General features: G+C 36.3%; 1 protein-coding gene across 1 annotated transcript; it reads right to left on the bottom strand.

Annotated features, from left to right (window-relative positions):
• Positions 1-230: 230 nt before the first annotated feature.
• Positions 231-20,480, bottom strand: LOC127429050 (protein NipSnap homolog 2-like). The gene is made up of 10 exons (XM_051677800.1): positions 20,364-20,480; positions 13,141-13,274; positions 12,915-12,960; positions 10,988-11,082; positions 8,194-8,264; positions 5,646-5,786; positions 5,318-5,349; positions 4,697-4,791; positions 1,565-1,648; positions 231-1,487 (listed from the first exon to the last, which is right to left on the bottom strand). Exons 1-10 carry the CDS (start codon positions 20,456-20,458, stop codon positions 1,423-1,425), a joined length of 858 nt encoding a protein of 285 aa, XP_051533760.1. The 5' UTR covers positions 20,459-20,480; the 3' UTR covers positions 231-1,422.
• Positions 20,481-20,683: the final 203 nt, after the last annotated feature.

Raw genomic sequence — 20,683 nt, 5'->3', positions numbered from 1 at the left:
AGAGGGGTGGCCTCATAATTCGACTTGGGCCAATAAGCATCCACCTTGCAATCAGCCAGAACACCTAAGCAACCGCATAGCAACACCCTGGTAACCACCCCATCTCCCTAAAAAAACACCTAGAAATTGCATAGCGGCGCGCTGAGAACATCTCAGAAAACCTCTGCAACCACATTGAAATGTCCTAGAAACCATATCTGTGTGTCTATTATGATATCAGAGAATTATAGTTTATTAATATACACCAACTCCTGTCATATAAATGAGAATTTTAAAGCTAAGACCACAAATCTTAATTTGTCCTAATTAAAAGAGTGAAAATAAAGAAATACAGAACCTGAAATCTAAACTAAGACTTTTGCATGTAACTGTTTTACAAACACATCAAAGTAGGTTGGAATAGGAATTACATTTCACTACAACTAAATTAGCAAAGTAATAGGTGTTAAATTACATAACACACTTCGGAACTACTTATATCTTGAGTACTGAGAGCTCACAGTATTGGTGAGTAGTTCAGCGAGGTTTGAAATTCTCCGTAAAGTACGATTCAAAGCTTTTAGCTAAATGAAATGTGTCATTAATATATGTTGATTGTTACTCAAGTTTAAAACATCCTTAAAAACCACACGCACACTCATTTCTGAGGATGTTCAATAATATTGTAAATCAATCAAGTTTCACAATGAAGTTCAGTAACAGTTCAGAAAGACTTAATGTTTAAGTGAAATTAACAATATACCATTCAATCATTGTGTCCTTCACCAACAAAGCTTGCCATGTTAGCACTGATTAGAATTTAAAGAAAACTGCAGTGATTTGTCATGGTATAACCTTGCTGACACTGTATGGAAAATGGCAAACAAAAATCATCTTGTATAAAAGGGAAAAAAAAAAAAACACAGGGTTTCTCTTACTATCTGGAAACAAACCATTATCTCTTTTCATTTCTAGACAGTTTACTTCATTTCATACAACTTTATTAATCCTAAAGGGGCAATAACCACTTGTTTGAATGTTTAAACCAAACATCATTAATAAGTGCATTATCAGGGGAAAAAACTAAACATGGAAATGGGTGTGGATAAGCCATTGAAAATTTCAGATTGATCAGAATCCCATGGTAGTTCAAACTCTGACAGACAGTTCGTTGGATCTCCAAATGTACGTTTCAGGAATAGTTCACACAAAAATAGAAAATTCTGAAAACATAATCATCCTAATTTCTTTACAAACCCGTATGATTCAGTGGAATAAAAAAGGTGAATTTCTTAAGAATATCCTGGTCATTCTGTCATATAATGAAAGTGAATGGGGACTCCTTTCACCGGTTTAGAACAATATGAGTGTGAGTAAATTATTACAGAATTGTAATTTTTGTGTGAACTATCAGTTTAAGAGGTGTAGCTGGTTTCTGACAGGTTACTTCAGAGGAGAGGTCTTCATTGGAATCATTATTCTCGACTCCATATGCTGAATCAGAGGAACTGAAAACAAAACATGATTTTATTAGCCTTCATACACATAATCGTTTAGACTTCACATTTTAAAAAGTAAGACTCACCTGTGTAATACACAGCCTCATCCCACCCATCATGCTGCCATGCTGCGTTTCTGGTTTCCTCTCTAGACAGCAGGTCTTTGTATGCTGAGAGGAGGAAGTAGTCCAAATGGTTAGAATCATTCTTTTATTATGGTTCTGTATATATCCATCTCAAGTAATTTGATCACAAGTGGTCAGGCGAGACAAATTGCCATTTAAATCCTCAGAGTTACCAATGACTTGCTTTTATCATGTGACCATGGCTGCATCTCTCTTAGTGATGCCTTCGACAGCATAGATCATGACATTCTCTTGGAGAATAATTAGGCTTGAGAATAATGCTGGCATTTGCAGACAGCCATTAGCATAGTTTAGGTCCTATTTATCTGACCGCTACCCCTTTGTTTGTGTAAACAAGGAAATGTCAGATCAAGCACAAGTTACGTATGGAGTACCACAAGGCTCAGTATTAGGTTCTCTGCTTTTCTCCTTTTATATGCTTCCCTTGGGAGACATTAGATGGGTTTCCATCAAATGTTTAATATTTTTTAAGTGCATTTCTAAGAATTTGTCTAAAAAAAGAATGAGTGTAATATTCCATATAACGAGGGCTGGAAAAGCTGAGAGCACCCAAGCTCAAAACTGTTTTGGTGGATTGTGAGTACCTACTTTAACGAACAGCAGTGGGTTAAACACTTACGAATGTCATGGGCTATGTTCGAAGAATTGTGTGCCAAGTTCGGACCTATTTTGACAATTAGTCAAATCATGACATCGTTTTGCAAATAAACTGCTTCCATCACCTTAAGTGAATCTCTTAGAAAATCCATCTCTGCCTAGTGCACAAACTTTTAAGCGAATTTTGAGAGATTATGCACATATCAAGTGTTCCCAATAAGGTTATCTTAAGTGCAAATTTTACATTTGCATAAAAATAGTTCGATGGAAATACAGAAATTATCAAGAACCAAGGAATTAGATTTCACTCTTATTATGAAGATACTTAGTTTTATATTTCCTCAAAACCTGATTAAATGTTCCAATTGTCCAAGTTAGCAGAGTGTATCAATTAGGGCTGCACGATATATATCACATTTATCAAAATATACATTTTGCAAGGGCTTGAGATAACACTTTAAAAAGTAACGTTTATGGAGATGCAGAATGTCAAAAATAGAATGCGCGTGCGATCTTGGTGTGTGTGCAGTTTATAGGCACAGACCCAAAGCAGGAGAAAAGCACAAGATATTCCAGATTCATTTTCTTCATGTCATTTCAACATTTACAGATTTGGCAACTACATGAAAGTTGACACATTTTAGTAAGTTGTATTGTAGCTTTCAACATACCCTCTGATGTTCATTCATGTTTTTTTTTTTTTTTGTGCTATAAGTCGGAAAGCGTTGCGCCCCGCTCCGTTTGAATGGGTAGTTTTCCAATGTTTTGTCATCATAGGATTATGCCATCGCATTATCCCACTACTTATCGCATATCTCCTTGATATCATGCAGCCCTAGTATCAATGATATCAAAGACTAGATGGCTAGTTATTTCCTTCTACTAAATTCTGACAAAAGAGAAGCATCATTTATTGGACCAAAAACCTCTAAACATAAGATGCTATAATAGAATTTCTCTCTCGATGGATGTTTTGTTATGCCATCTACAGTTAATCACTTGAGTGTTATGTTTGATCGCAATCTGTCTTTTGAAAGTCCAATGTTTGTAAAACAGCATAGGTAAGGTAGAAACCTTACAAATATTGCTTAGCTACAACATATTCTTTGTTTCTAATGCAATTCTAATTCAAAAACGTTGTGATCATATGTTGTCATGAAAGGGTCTCTGATGTCATGACTACATACATTACTTCCATAATGTCGCTCCATGATAAAGCACAAAAAAGCCCAAAAATTGATGCCAAAAAAATGTAAATAACAGGTGTAGTGGAATCATATGCAAGTCATATACAGTGATGTGAAAAAGTATTTGATTTCTTCTATTTTTGTGTATCTGTCATACTGAATTGTTTTAGATCTTCAAACGAGATAACAAAATTAAGGCCTCCTGAGAAAACACAAAATACAGTTTTCAAATATATATATATATATATATATATATATATATATATATATATATATATATATATATATATATATATACTTTTATTTTTTTAATTTTTTTTTTGAAGCAAAAATGTTATCCAACAGCTATTTCACCCATGTGAAAAACTAGCTTCCCCCTTAAACTTAACAGCAAGTTGTGCCACTTTTAGCAGCAACAACTGCAACCAAATGCTTCCACTTTAGACTCATCAGTCCACAGAACATTCTTCCAAAAGGTTTGAGGATCATCAAGGTGTGTTTTGGCAAAAATTCAGATGAGCCTTAATGTTCTTCTGGGTTAGCAGTGGTTTTTGCCTCACCACTCTTCCATGGATGGTATTTTTGGCCAGTGTCTTTCTGATAACGGAGTCATGAACAGTGACCTTTATTGAGAGAGAGGCAGTTCCTTAGATGTTGTCCTTTGATTTTTTGTGACTTCCTGGATGAGTCGTCGCTGTGCTCTTGGAAGAATTTTGGAAGGTCGGCCACTTCTGGGAAGGTTCACTACTGTACCAGGTTTTCTCTATTTGGAGATAATGGCTCTCACTGTGGCTCTTTGGAGTCCCAGAGCCTTTGAAATAGCTTTGTAACCCTTCCCAGACTGATGTAGTTCAATCACCTTTTTCCTCATCATTTCTGGAATTTCTTTCAACCTTGGCATAGTGTGCTTCTGGGTGAAACCTTTTAGCCAACTTCATGCTGCTGAAAAAGTTTTATTTAGGTGTTGATTTGATTGAACAGGGCTGGCAGTGATCAGGCCTGGGTGTGTCTAGTCCAGCTGAATTATGAATGCAGTTTCATAGATTTGGGGATTTAGTAACTAATATACTTTTTTAATATACAAATACTTTTTCACACAAGCCTAGCTGGTTTATTGGATAACTTTTTTGCTTCAATAAATACCATTATCATTTAAAAACTGTATTTTGTGTTTACTCAGATTGCCTTTGTTTTATGTTAGATTGTGTTTGAGATATACACAAAAACTGAAGAAATCAGGATGGGGAAAAATACTTTTTCACAGCACTGTACACATAAGTTTACCCACCCCAGAGGTGATGCACCATGTACAGGTCTCCAATCTGAGAGAAGAATCCTCCTACAGCTTCCTGGTTCTGCTGGCGGAACTCAATGGCTCGAGCCCTGCGAGCACAACGTGAAACTTCAGCTCTCTGCCAGTTCTAGATCTAATTTGAATTCCCGTTCTCAATTCTCCATGTACATTAATACTGAATATCAACTCTTGCGTGGAAGAGGCCAGTTTCATTCATACTTCTAAATTACGATATGCTATATATTTGTTTTTTCATTCAATCTTATCAAATTTCCAATTGTAAAAATATGCAAGACGTATCCAATCAACATTTAAAAAGAGACATGCAGATTCTTTGATATGTGAAGTGTTTGATGCAGCAGTCAAATTAAGCCAGGCATAAAAGACCAAATTTGGTTGTATATTCATCGCCTTTACTCTCCCATATTTGGTTTATATATTTTAGAGCGTGAAATTGTGTTACCATGCTTTCTCATAATTCAGCAACTACAATCTGTAAGAGGATATGAAAACATCACTTCATATGTGTAGCCTAAAAATATGCCACCATGTCAGTACAGTATGAAACAAGGAACATTCAATTTATTTCAAACTAAAATAAAAAATGTGTCTCACCAGTAATTTCCCCATTCGATCATGGTTCCAGGCTAAGGAGGGGGAAATTTTTTTACAATCAGTCAAATAAAATCCAATAGCCCTAATTCTGGCCAATATAGCAGTATATATGCTCAGTAGAAATGTGTCAACCGGTAGAGATTTTTGTACAGTTAATACCATAGTACATACAGTATATCTAAAAACAGATGAGGGGAATTATCATTTTTGGGTGAAATATTCCTTTAACATCCAATAATATTACTCATGCCGTGGAACAAAATGATAAACCCGTGGCATTCCACAGTCTTTGTTCAATGAATACTCTTTAACATGAGTCAATACACACCCTGAGTTGATAGGACCTCAGCTCGTATATGTTTGGCCCTTCTCTGGGCACTGGCTCGTTCCAGAAGCTGAATTCTAGCAGTAGTTGGTTTCGACGGGACAGCAACATCTTACCACGCTTATCTCTGTACTCCAAAAACTCCTGAACAGACACATCAGCAGTCATCAATGTCCATCATTCCCAGACAGAAATCCCACTGTCAAATATCTTGTATTTGCGCTTACTGCCCCCAGCTGAAAACAGGTAGTACTTCAAGCTTGAGTTGCTCCAATGTTAGGAATTATTAGTCGCCCAGTAGATTTTTCCGAAACCGATAACTTCACAAGATAAGGTTTAATGAGGAATTTTATTATTATTATTATTCACAAGATATGAAGTTGGAGACATTTTAATATAGTTTAGAACATTATCTAATCAAAACAACAAAATATGCATTGAAGTGAGGATAAAAATATGGATATGATGGCAAATTTACTGCATTATACTGTAGAACCAAGCCATTCTAACTGTAGAATCCTCCAGCGCCGACCACAGAGGATCATAGAATAATTTTTTTTTTTTTTTGTGGCAATGATCAACATATATTTTTTCAGATAACTGATAGTTGCAAAAAGCAACCGATAAGATATCAGTAAAACCGATATATCGGTCTACATCTAGTAGGAATATTCCTTATTATAGTCCAGGGATTAATTCCATTAATTTTTTAGCATGTTATATTTTATATAATAAATCGTACTGAATTAATATGTTTAATCGACAACCCTAATAACAATAATAAAATGTAAGTGGTGTACAGCTTGAACCTCCAAAAATACAATACGCACATACAAAAGCTCTCCTTGGTTCATACAGGGGAAACACTGCAATGAGCATCGAGCTCTCTGTTTGTAGCAGATGACAGCGAGCAGAGCGTAAATTCACTTTGTAGCATGAGGCACATACAGACTTCATACTTATTTAATTAAATAGCAGCCTTTTGCCGTTTAAAAATCACTTTGAGCCACGTCATAACACAGAAACACTTGAAAATGAAAGCTCCTACATTTAAAGGAAAAAAGTATGACAGAAATATATCACTATTGTACTGTATTACTACTACTACAACTACTACTAATAATAATAATAATAAATCAATAGTACTTGTATCATATTTAAGCAGTATCTCACATTGTTGATGCTCTGTTATGCAGCACTTTATTTGACAAAATATACCTCCAATGCTGTATTTTAGATTGTGCTGTGAGGTTCTGTATATAAGCACTTCATTTGATGAAAAATAATACAATATTATGTTGAAAATTAATTGTTATATTTTTATTAGATTAAATTTTTACTGAATTCATTTATTTAAACATTTTGATGGTATAAACTGTTGATATGGAGTTCAGAAAAAATAAAACAAACAAACAGGTATCGGACTCGGTATCGGTGACTATCAGAAGTATTGGTACTCATACTCAAAAAAACAAATTATCAGGACATGCCTATACATTATCACTATCATTGAATTTACCATGAACTGCTAAGAAAACTGCCTGCATGTGCTTGGTTTTAGTTAAATTATTATTATTAAAAAAAAACTCTTGATCGATTAAATTTTTCTTGATCAACTAATTTATTGGCAAATAATGGTAAATAATCGAAGATTGATTATTCCTTAGCAACCCTAAGACCTATTATGAGCTCCGAGATTGTTAAGCGATGATATATTTCTGTAGAAGCCACAAGTCAGTGTGATTTCAACTTCGCCTCCCGGTGAAGAACTACACTACCCATAATCCTAAGGAGAGATCCACCAATCAGAGAAGTTGCTGTTACCATGGAAAAGGAATTTGCGGCAGTGCTCAGCATAGTGAATGACGTAATCAAACACTCTCAAACTACTTATATATTTGCATATATTTGAATATTTTGCTCAACTGTATTGCTAATATACTTATAAGTCAATACTGTAGTTTCATATAGTACCTGTATATTTGTACTTTGTCATTTATAATTCCATTACATCATTTGAAATGCTTCATAGGATGAGCAATTCATTGGCTCTTAAAAAGCTTAAAACAGTCTTGTAATTTCATCTTAGAGCTGGTTGGTTTGGTTCATGGTTTAGAAGTCTTTATAAAATAATTGTTAAATACCCTATGGACGAAATGAATGGGAAAAATACTTCTGTAACCAAGGCGGCTAAAAAAGTGTGCTGGCACTGTTTTGCTCTAGAATTCCATTCTCCTTTGCATTGTTTGCATGTCGGAGTGTCATAAAATGAATGCTAAACAGCTTGTTGCGCTTGTGATGGTATGATCAGGCCATGAAAGCTGCTACATTCTTGTCTCCTCTTCTGGTTGTAACAATAACCCCTCACATCACAAAATTGTGAAACAGGTGTCCATGTCCCGAAGCATTTTTGTCAAAGATTATTAGGTACAGGACATCCATCCAAACTGATCTTTACTCCAAGCCTAAGTCCCTAGTTCCCTCAGCTCATCCTATTAGAGTCTAAGCCATTCGTATCATGCAGCTGGTGCAGATACACTCATGAACCCACCTTATTCTTCTTGAGTTTGTTCATGACATCAGTCAGGGCTGGGTATCCTCCTCGATATCTCCAAAGATGTACTAATGGACAGACACACACAGAGACATTAAAACTAGTCCTCACAATCATAGTCCTCAAACAAAAAAACAAAAACAATCATGAATAATTGACCCTTGGCTAAGCACTGTCCTCTTTGGTTACCCCTGTTCCCTCTGACTAGCTTTGCAGAACTTCCAATAGGAAAGAATGGGCGACTGTGGCAAAAGACTTTTTGCAAAATATTCTCATAAGCTGAATGGATAATATTCTTACGTGGGCTGGAATGAAGAGTGACATTGTAAAACATATTTATCTGACATTTTTTGTAAAAGAAATTGTTAAATTTCACAGTAATGTAATTGAAAACTGTGGAGACTGTGAATCAGAATCCAGGCAAAAGATTGGACTGACACATAGTTTAACCATAGCATGCTCTTCTCAAGATTTATTACAAGATTAAAACAGTATAAAACAAAAACACTATTTCAAGTGACCCAGCAACAACATTTACAAAAATGTTTTTGGATAACTTTGATAAAATTCCACACACATTACTCCCAAACAATCTCATTGATAAAATGAAGAAATGAGAAATGGCGGGCGGCAACCGTTGCTAAGACAGGATCGGTAAAACACACTTTCAAGGTGGGGTTTAGGGAAGGGTCAATAATAGCAACATTGCTCACAGCACATGATTTGAAGTCTGCTTTTTTGGGGATGAATTTAGAGACAAAACTTCTTGGAGAGTGTTTTGCAACCCTCTATGCAGAATGAATCGCCTTTGGCTAGTAAACCTTTGTTTTTACTCTGCAGATTTTGGACGACATGGTAAACGTAATGCAACTGAAAACTGAAAATGATGTAAGCAAATGGAGATGGGGGCATCTTCACATATAAATAGTATTCATATAAATTAATTTATGCAATATAGTATGCGAGATTGTACATTTTACTTCATATTTTGCTTTTTAACATTTTAATCACATTTAAGCTTTTTTAAAAAGTAAAAATTTCACATTTACAAGATGTCAAAAAAATTGCATTTATAGAAATCATGAAAGCTCTGTCACAGTTTAAAAAATTTGCATTGCATAGGACAAGCAGCTATAGAAGATGGATGGAAATAATAATGTAAAAAGAAATTTCTCTACCCTTTTCTCCGCAATTTGGAATGCCCAATTCCCAATGCGCTCTAAGTCCTCGTGGTGGCGTAGACTCGCTTCAATCCGGGTTGCCTCCGCATCTGAGACCGTCAATCCGCGCATCTTATCACGTGGCTTGTTGAGTGCGTTACCGTGGAGACATAGCGCGTGTGGAGGCTTCACGCTATTCTCCGCGGTATCCACGCACAACTCGCCACTCGCCCTACCGAGAACGGACCGCATTATAGCGTCCATGAGGAGGTTACCCCATGTGACTCTAACCTCCCTTGCAACCAGGCCAATTTGGTTGCTTAGGAGACCTGGCTGAGTCACTCAGCACGCCCTGGATTCGCGACTCCAGCGTAGTCAGCATGTTTACTCGCTGAGCTATCCAGGCCCCCTTTTGATTAAATTATAATCAAAATTACCATGTATAAACATTAGGTTTTGTAAAAAGCCCTGCATAGCTTCAAGATTTTTGTTGAAGTTAAAATATTTCATAATGTATGATTGGCCCTTTAAATATTTATATTTACACATTTATTACACTTACTACATTACTACATTTTGTTAAATGTTTGTTTATGTGCACTTGTACAAATTACATTGAGTTTACATTGATATGTATAACAGGCACTAAAATGGTACTGTCTCTTTAAGAGAACCGGCAGTTGAATTAGCACAGCGCACATTAACGAGTGAGAAGTTGCACGGTGGGTTTTCCCTCATCCGTGCAGTGTGTGATTAGAATTTGTTTATTTTTTACTTTTTGATCACCGACATGAAATGAAAATAGAGTGTGTGGATCTCGTCTTTGGACACCCAATACACGGAACGAGCCAAAAGGAAACTTTTACTTGCATAATGTGTATCGACTTACATGTACAAATATTTACTGTACAAGTTCTCAAATTCAAATCTACAAGCTCTCGAGTTTTGCAACACTTTTACCTTCTTAACAGACATCCAACAGGTGTGTTACTGGTCTGTAGCCATGCTTGTAAAAACAGTCCGGGAAAAGTTTAAGCAAAATAAGAGTTGACGTTGTTAAATGCAATGTAAACGTAACTATGGCATATCACGGCTCAATTAAACCAATGATGACAGCACAATCACGACACCACTGCAGCCAAATAAGGACAATTTCCTTCAGAGTGTGCACACATGAAACACAACACACAGTAAAAGACGAGGCTGAATCCAGCTTCTTAATCACCAGTTTATTCAGTAAAAAGATGGCTGTGCTAAAGTTCTTTATCGCCACACAACTCAATCACTGACGAGTAAAATCTGAACATTAACTACCCAGAGGCTTATAACAGACATATTTTAGTCGCATAGTGTGAAATTTTGTCGCATATGCGAGTGATTTCCTCGCAATCTAGAGCGCTGGTTTTGGCGTTCTGCTAGAGCTGACTTTCAGATTGTAAGCATGCCAAAAGTCTTTACATGGAGTTGCATCTCAAGTAAATTCAAACTGCTAAAAAATTATAAAAACCCTAGATAACCATCCCTAATTTAAATGAGCTCATAATTCATCACCATGTTAGAATTATCCGGGCAGGCGCAGTGTATCAAATAACAGAACATGAATAAGTGGTGAGTATAGGGTCTCTCCTCACCTGCCTGATCCTGTTCTCCATACCATGTGTTCCAGGTACCCACTAGCTCACAGGGGTAGTTAGGATCAGCATGTATTGATGGCAGTACATCCTCACTGTATGTGCAAACACAGATGTCATTTTAGACCCAATTAACAACACAAAACAATAAGGCTTTTTAATCATGAATAGAATTTTAGATAGAAATGTGCAGATGCTACAGTCAGCATAGAAATTAATTAATTAATACTAATAGTAAATACAACAGTAAAACCTATATGGTTTTGAATTGGTCTGCAAAAAAATTGGCTTTGGAAGACTTGAACTATGTATGAACTATTATTATGAACAAATTATGGTGCTTTTTTTTCTTTTTTGGAGCTTGAAAGTTGGAGTCACCAATCTATTTTGTAGGAAAAGAGCAGCCTGGACATTCAAATTTCCTTTTGTGTTCCACGGAAGAAATAAAGTCATCCAGTTTTGGAATGATATTAGTTGGTAAATGATGACATTTAGTTATTTCTGTAATATTTTATCTGTACAATTATATCTTTATTCTGTAACATTAACAAAATATATTTGGTAGGGCTGTTCATTTAATGTTTTAATTTAGTGTGATTAATAATATATAACAGCGTGTAAAAAAATAAAAACAATTAATCATGCCTCCTGACCCATACGCAGGGTTGGGCAGTAACGGAATACATGTAGCAGTGTTACGTATATAAAATACAAAATATAAGTAACTGTATTCCACTAGAAGTAATCAGAATACAGTTACTTTCAAAAAGTATTTGGATTACTGAAGAGATTAATTTGTTTCATTTAAATTTAGTCCTTTCAGATGGAAAACATTTATCAATAATGCAGTCTGAGTAGCGTTTGAACAGCGGCGAAACACTTTTTAATGATGTGTTACATTCATACAAGCAGACAGAGGGCGCTTTCACACTGTTATGAGTGAAAAGGTGGATCTGACATTATTGAAGAACTTTTCCTTTGGGAGCTTAATAGAGAGAATCATAAAATATGAAATAATAATATTTTATAATCAATACTATTTATCTCCACACATGATCTCTGGAGCTCAAACAGAGTGACCACTTGGTTCTTGGTCACCTCTCTTACCAAGGCCCTTCTCTCCCGATTGCTCAGTTTGGCCGGGCGGCCATCTATAGGAAGAGTCCTGGTTGTTCCAAAGTTCTTCCATTTAAGCATTATCAAGGCCACTGTGCTCTTGGGAACCTTCAATGCAGCCGAAATGTTTTTGTAGCCTTGCACAGATCTGTCTCAACACAATCCTGTCTCTGAGGTCTGCAGGCAGTTCCTTTGACCTCATGGCTTGGTTTTTGCTCTGATATGCATTTTCAGCTGTGACACCTTACATAGACAGATGTATGCCTTTCCAAATCATGTCCAATCAATTGAATTATCCACAAGTGGACTCCAATCAAAGTGTAGAAACATCTCAAAGATAATCCAGAGAAATGGGGTGCACCTGAGCTGCATTTCAAGTGTCATAGCAAAGGGTCTGAATACTTATCTCAATGTGATATTTCAGTTTTTTTTCTTTTTTAATAAATTTGCAAAGTTATCAAAAATCAGGTTTTTGCTTTGTCATTATGGGGTATGGAGTGTAGATTTAAAATAGATAAGGAGTCTGAATACTTTCTGAATGCACTGAATATTTATAATTATTTGAATTATGTATTGTTTATATTGAATTACCTTTCTTTGAAGGCCTCTTCAACAAATAATAATATGCGATCATTTCTATTATTTAATTGGGAGGTCATGTAAATAATTTGATTAAAAACTGTAATGGATTGACAGCCGTAATATTTAGTTATTTAATTAAACACACCAGTTTACATTCAAGGTTGAATTTATAAATAATTTCTCTATGCACGAATACACACTATTTTATGTCATCTCAACATAATCTTACCAGAGTTTGTTATAATCATCAAGGCACTCTGGCTTGACATTGTGAACTGTAAAAGAAAGGCAAGTTATGGGTCGTTCAGATGGCAACAGGCTGTGATTCTTCTGGCTGAGGGAAAAAATCTACACATAATCCCCCTTAATCTGAATTTCCAAGAAAAAAAATCGAATTCAGCAATGTAATCTCTCTAAATCTAAAAAGATTTAAGAATGTGGGATCAAAAACATACACTGAATTTTGTAGAGGTTGTTGTCTTCTTTCTTAGCAAGCAGGTGAGAGTGGGCGTCTTTTCTGGGATCCACTTTTCGTACAAAAAGAGACTTGATCCAGCTGTCTTCACGACTTTTGTTTGTAAATGCACTCCTAATGAAACAAAGAGCAATAAATGTCCAATAAATTAAACACATCATAACTATTATTCCAGAGCATAATAGCTATATAACCAACAATACACCTTTCTATTTCAGTGTTGGTGTGTCAGTTTAACTAGAGTCATGTGAAACGTAATACTAGAGGTAGATTGATATATCGGTTTAACCAATGAATCAGTACCAATAGTTGCTTTTTGTAACTATCGGTTATTGGAAAAAATCTATGCCAATATTTTTTTTAATTATTATTATTATTCCTCTGTGTTCCTCTGTCAGTTACAACGGCTTGGTTCTATAGTAAAACAGCGGCCTCTAGAGGTGAAATAAAACTGACACCTTGTAGGGATTTGCTGTCTCTAAACCTTTTATCATTGACAATGTTATTCTTTATTTTTATCTTCACTTCAATGCATATTTTGATTAGATAATAATGTGGAAATGCAAAAAAAAAAAAAAAAAAAAACAGACTATATGGAAATGTGCCCCATTAGCACATATATCGTGTCTCCAACTTCATATCTTGTAAATAATAATAAACCTTATTTCCCATTAAACTTCACCTGGTTAAATTATATATATATATATATATATATATATATATATATATATATATATATATATATATATATATATATACACACACACATATACACACACACACACATACAAAAACCATAACCTGGTGAATGTATAGGCTATAATAGGCTTTATGTGGTAAATACTTAAATATAGATCATAGTAAAGGAGCCTAGTGTTCGCCATTTCAAAATAAGAGTCCTGGTGTGTTTCGGTCTTGTTTATAGGTAAAAGTCCCATGTTATAATCTTGATTTTTTTCTTGTCATTACTGGGATTTTGGTTGAAAAAGAAACTGCATCTGGAATTTTACTAATTTTGGACTCTTGTAGCCTCTATATCTGTACCTGTCATAGTAAGGGAAGACTACTTTTTTTGTTGTTGTTGTTTTTTTTTTACTATCAGGAGAATAATCGGTAATCGGCCTTTTCCACCACCTTAGTTATCGATATCGACAAAATCCACTATCGGTCGACCGCTGCATAATACACTACAAGCTACCCTATTAGTCTCTGTTGGTTTAAACTTTCTTTACTATTAAACTGTAGTATATATATATATATATATATATATATATATATATATATATATATATATATATATATATAATATATATAATTTAAGCACATAGTTTGTTGTTTATACTGTTTTTATTATTATTATTTAATTAAAAATTGTCAAAGATATAATATTTACATTACATTTATTCAATTGGCAGATGATTTTATCCAAAGCAACTTACAAGAGGAATAATACATCATAAGTGATTCATCTTAACCCTTGTGCGTCAATTTAAAAAAGTTACTCAGAGGTCCTTAGAGGACAAAAATGTCCACGTCAAAAAACTGCCATAAAAATATGATATATTAATATTATTTTCTACTTTCAATGACTTATATATTATATATATATATTTCACTGCCAGTTTGTTTAAATAATGCCACAGTTGTTTTTTACACACACACTAAGTGTGTAACGGTTCAAATTTCTCACGGTTCAATTTGTATCACGGTTTTAGGGTCATGGTTTCGGTACGGTTCAGTATTTTCAATGTACAGAAGGAAAAAAAATATTACTGCCAAATCCAAAGTAAGAATACTCTATTTGGTAACAAACACTTCAACAGGTTTGCCCTGAATAAAAATTGTTGTTTTACAGTAACCATAGTTTAACTATAAAAACATAGTAACCACAAAATCAACATGGCTACTGTCATGTTTACAATATATAGTATAATCATGGTTACTATATGGAAACTGCTGTATTACTGTTGTAAAACCATGGTTAATTGTATCAAAACCATGATTTCTGCAAAGAAAACCATGGTGACAGCAGCCATGGTTGTTACAATGTTACTACAGTAAAACCAGGTTAATTTTCACTGGGTCTTTAACTAAAACACCCTTTTCTCTGATTAATAAATCAACATTTTAACTTAATACCGCTTAAGTTCAATCGCTTAAGTTACTGTTTTATGCCTGTCCGAATCAGCATTGAGTGCTTGCTTAAAAACGAAAGGGTGTGTGTGCACGGCGTGAGCTATCTTTCCCCAGTGATTTCGCCGTAAATGACCATATGTCAATGTATTACCAGTATACAGCACTCGTGTCGAGCAATGTCTGCAAACAGTGCCTGTTTTGTAAAGGTTTTATGACCATTGCTGTTGTAATTGACTGCAAAAAGAAAATGTTTCCAGACAGGAGACTTGAATAACGCATGGGGCTTCTCAGTCAGGGGCTCGTTTTCGCCACTTGCCATTTTGAACAACACACAATGCTTGCAGAACAGTGATGTCATCAAGATGACCCACGTGAAACACAGGTGGAGCGTATCCATCTACAGATCCATTCAGGTGCATTAGCAGAGGTTGTAACTGTGCGTGTCTATTTGACACTTTATTTTCTTCACAAAACCTTGTGCTCCAGATGCATCAATAAACTTCAGGTGAACCGCGGTGCTAATGCTTCCCGAATCGTGGGTGGCGAACTGTACGGTTCGTTTTTTTTTTTACCAAGAACCGTTTCACCCCTAACACACACACACACACACACACTTCTCAATACACACATACAAAACACACTCTGACATCCATACCAACACACCCACACAATTTTAGCTGCATCATTTATTCATATATAGTTTTTTTTTTCTCCCCTTTTTCTCCCTAATTTGGAATGCCCAATTCCCAATGCGCTCTAGGTCCTCTTGGTGGCATTGTGACTTGCTTCAATCCGGGTGGCGGAGGACAAATCTCAGTTGCCTCCACGTCTGAGACGTCAATCAGAGCATCTTATCATATGGCTTGTCGAGCGCGTTACCGCGGAGACATAGAACGTGTGTAGGCTTCACGCTATTCTCCGCGGCATCCACGCACAACTCACCACACACCCCACCGAGAGCGAGAACCACATTATAGCGACCACGAGGAGGTTACCCCATGTGACTCTACCCTCCCTAGCAACCGGGCCAATTTGGTTGCTTAGGAGACCTGGCTGGAGTCACTCAGCACGCCCTGGATTCTAACTCGTGACTCCAGGGGTTTGTAGTCAGCGTCTTTACTCGCTGAGCTACCTAGACCCCAAATATTGCAGTTTTAATGGGGTGACGTTGTTGAGTGTGGACACAAGTTGATCACATTTAATGAGCAAACCGTTCTACATGCCTCATGTTTACTACAGCTTCTTCCGTCGGCAGTGAGGGATTTACATGTGATAAATGTATGGAATTAGTCAGGCTGACGGAGAAGGTTAATGAGCTAGAGGCACGGATCTGAACACTAGTGGAGGTAGGTGAGAAAGAGAAGCCAGTAGATCCTGTTTCGGATGCGGGTAGAACAGCGAGCAACACACACACTTTGGTTCCGGCTGAAGAAACCCCGCAGCAGGGCGATTGGGTGACATCTCGGCGGCATACTCGCTCAGCAAAGCGACACCACTCTCCTGTTCCTGTTAGGGTTTCCAATCGATTCTCCCCGCTCAGTGATGCCCCCACTGATAATCAAATTGAAAGAGCCTTAATAATTGGTGATTCTATTTTAAAGAATGTGGAAATAGAGACTCCAGACAACATTTTTAAATGCATTTCGGGGGCTCGGGCATCTGACATTAGATCAAATTTACAAGTGCTGGCTAATGCTAAACGTAGATTTTCTAAAATTGTTATGCATGTCAGCACTAATGATGTATGGCTTTGCCAGTCAGAGATCATTAGAGATAATGTTAAAGAGGTGTGTAAACTTGCAAAAATGATGTCAGACACTGTAATATGCTTGGGGCCCCTCCCTACTTGTCGTGGTGACGAGGTTTATAGTAGATTAGTGTTACTGAATGGGTGGATGTCTGAGTGGTGTCTGGAGAATAGCATAGGATTATAGACAATTGGAAGAGTTTTTGGGGTAGACCTGACCTGCTAAACAGAGACGGACTCCATCCCTCCAGGGAAGGTGCCACTCTCCTCTCTAGTAAATGGGCTCATAGTCTTAATAGTGATAGTATTTGACTAACTGGGGCACAGGTCAGGAAGCAGACAAACTGGTTAATCCAAATATCTGCTAGCTGCCTTGAGACATCACAAAGGTCACATAAACTACAAAACATAGGGACTGTATCACCCAGATATCATATAGAGTCTGTGTCTGTTCCCCGAACTACCAAACACAAAACTCTCACCAAATCATTTAGAAAAAAATCTGATTAAGGTCAAACTTGAAAAAAAAAATAAATAAATAAAAAATGTAAGATAAACATCATATAAAGGTAGGGCTACTAAACATTAGATCTCTTTCTACCAAAGCACTAATTGTATATGAAATTATTACAGATCATAGTTTGGATGCGCTCTGTTTGACTGAAACCTGGCTTAAACTGGATTAATATATTAGTATAAATTAATCTACTGTCTCAGGTTATTGTTATAAAAATGAGCCTCGTCTGAAGGATCGAGGAGGAGGTGTTGCTACAATTTACAGTGCCGTTTTTGGTGTTACTCAGAGGACAGGATATAAGTTTAAGTCTTTTGAACTAATAATGCTTAATATGACACCATTAGATATAAATACAAAAATCTCTGTCATCTTTTACCCTTGCTACAGTATATAGATCACCCGGGCCATACTCTGGTTTTCATGGTGAATTTGCAAATGTTCTATCTAATCTAGTAGTTAATGTAGATAGAGATTTAATTGATGGTGACTTCAACATTCAAATAGATAATGAAAATGACACATTGGGATTAGCATTTATCGATATTCTCAACTCTCTTGAAGTCAGACAAAATGTGACAGGACTAACTCATCGCCATAATCACATGCTAGATTTAATTCTGTCATATGGAGTTGATGTTGATACTATAGAAATTCTACCACAGAGCAATGACATCTCAGATTATTACCTCATCTCTTGTTTGCTGCGATCAGCTAATGTCACTCAATCTACACCATGCTATCGTTCAGGTATAACTATTCTTTCAACCACTAAAGACAGTTTCACTAATAATCTTCCAGAATTGTCTCACATATTCAGTAAGCCAAAAAGTCTAGAAGAACTTGATGAAATAACAGAAAAAATAAATACAGTCATCTCTAGCACTCTTGACAGTGTCGCCCCCCTTCGATTAAAGAAAATGAAAGAATAAAGCCTTGCACCATGGTACAATGATCACACTCATGCTCTCAAAATAGCAGCGCGGAAAATGGAGCGCAAGTGGGAGAATACAAAATTAGAGGTATTTCGCGGTGCATGGAAGGATAGTGTCTGTAGCTACAGACAGCCTTTAAAAGCTGCCAGATCAGCATATTTTTGCAAACTCATAGAAAATAACCACAACAATCCAAGGTGTTTAATTTAAATTTGTGTTGTGACTGTTAAATTTAATATTAATTTAAAAATTCTGTTAACCACACACAACGCTTTGAATGGTCTAGCTCCACAGTACTTAAGTGACCTTCTAAATGCTATATATGTGATGTTCATTACAATCACAAAATTCTGGCTTGTTAATTCCAAGAATATAAAAATCCACAAAAGGGGATAGATCCTTTTCATACTTGGCTCCTAAGCTATGGAATAGTCTCCCTAACACTGTTCGGGATGCAGACACACTCACTCAGTTTAAGTCTAGATTAAAGACTCATCTATTTAGCCAGGCATACAGCTAATTTATCCATCAACTCTTGGCTGCTTTAGTTAGGTCTGCCGGAAACAGAAGCATCTATCATGATCTATAACTTTGCATAAAATGTTATGGCATCTACGCTAATATTATTCTATTTGTTTCCGGGATTCATATCCCGAGGTTACCAGAGCCTGCCAGATCCAGATCCAGCTCCAGCTCCGTTCCTGCTTGGTGTCGGACTCCACTGCTATATGTCGCTGAGAGATGACGACAAACTACAGCCAGTGCTAGCCAGACATCGCTTCAGTTTTTTGACTTCAGATGATGAACTAATGCCAACTCCAACTGTAAGACATGGGATACTTCATATGCCACTGCCTGAACCTTGGACTTAGGATGGACCTCAACGAACCTCACCGAAATGACCTGCCGGTTGAACTGCGATGCACCTCATTGATCTCTGTCTGCATCACCTTTGTCTATTGATGGACTACACTCTTGAAATGGAATACATAGACTACCAATTAACTGCCAACAAAAGCCTTAATCAGCCAACTGACAAAGGACAATGAATCTATGTAAACTTCTGCAGCTGATCCAGGATGGACTACAAAGACATTAGTCATTCATCTTAAAGTTCATATGAAAATCTTTTATTTTTCTTTTTAAAACACTGGACCTTAACGCTTAATTTACAATTTTAAAACCATGACCTGCACTGGACATAAATAACTGCTATTGGCATTATATTCATGCTGATTAGCCAGAGGGTAACTGGCCCCCACAGTGAGCCTGGTTTCTCCCAAGGTTATTTTTCTCCATTAACCAACATCATATGGCCACAGTCGCATTCGGCTTGCTCACATGGGTTCTAAATACAATTATTATTGAATTATTTATTTTTATACACATTTAATAATCATATTTAATCAAACTACACAATGATTACTGTAAGACATTAAAGATATTACAGTTTCATTTTTTTTTAATCCATGATTTCCTGTAAAGATGCTCTGAAACTATGTGTGTTGTGAAAAGTACTATACAAATAAAAATTGACATTCACACTGCTGCAACTTTCTGCAAAAAATTCCATAAAGTTTTAAAGCTGCACTGTGAGATGTGTCTATGCAATTTCCCTGAGACTACACAAAGAAATGCAATCAAGACAAACTCCATTTATTCTAAATGGGAAAACATTGAAATAAAATGCCAAAGGGGTGTACTTTATATAGCACGAATTAAAAATTAAGAGCTGTACTTAGCCCGCTAGCTACAAATAACGTGTAAATCAGTGACTGGTCGTGAAGGTAAACAAATGAGTTCGCGCCAAGCAGTAGGACACGTGATGATAATGTATTGAGACAGTTTGTTCTGTCAAAATGTCATCTGACCTGATCGCGAACCGCAGGTGCTGGTTCGGTGGAAGCGCATTTCTGGCGTGCTGTGTCAGGCCGCTGACCAGTCTCTGAAGGACTCGTGTCGCCATGTTTCCTGATTGCTGAGCGAATGTGGGAAAAAAGAGCAGTTCCTTCCCACGCCGCTAGAGGGAGATATTAGAATAATGATGTCAGCGAGTCCCTGAACAACATTGCGAGATGAAATATGAAAATAACCTTTCATAAATCTATTTTTGTACTGTCTTTTTGTTGCTTTATAATTTTGTACATAGTTCAGATTCAAACAACATTGGAGGATCAATAGTGAAAACTGA

The sequence above is a fragment of the Myxocyprinus asiaticus genome, chromosome 38 (assembly GCF_019703515.2).
Source record: "Myxocyprinus asiaticus isolate MX2 ecotype Aquarium Trade chromosome 38, UBuf_Myxa_2, whole genome shotgun sequence".
Classification (NCBI taxonomy): domain Eukaryota; kingdom Metazoa; phylum Chordata; class Actinopteri; order Cypriniformes; family Catostomidae; genus Myxocyprinus; species Myxocyprinus asiaticus.
Note: the sequence above shows the minus strand (reverse complement) of the source record. Positions and strands in the feature narration are given on the sequence as shown.

What these genes read in the sequence shown, in the direction of transcription:
- LOC127429050 (XM_051677800.1), bottom strand. Translation starts at nt 20,458, where the DNA reads ATGGCGACACGAGTCCTTCAGAGACTGGTCAGCGGCCTGACACAGCAC. An exon ending in ACAAACTCAAGAAGAATAAG is followed by an intron (nt 5,787 to 8,193) that starts GTGGGTTCATGA and finishes GTGTCTGTTCAG; the next exon opens with GAGTTTTTGGAGTACAGAGA. An exon ending in ATCGAATGGGGAAATTACTG is followed by an intron (nt 4,792 to 5,317) that starts GTGAGACACATT and finishes TTGTGCTCGCAG; the next exon opens with GGCTCGAGCCATTGAGTTCC.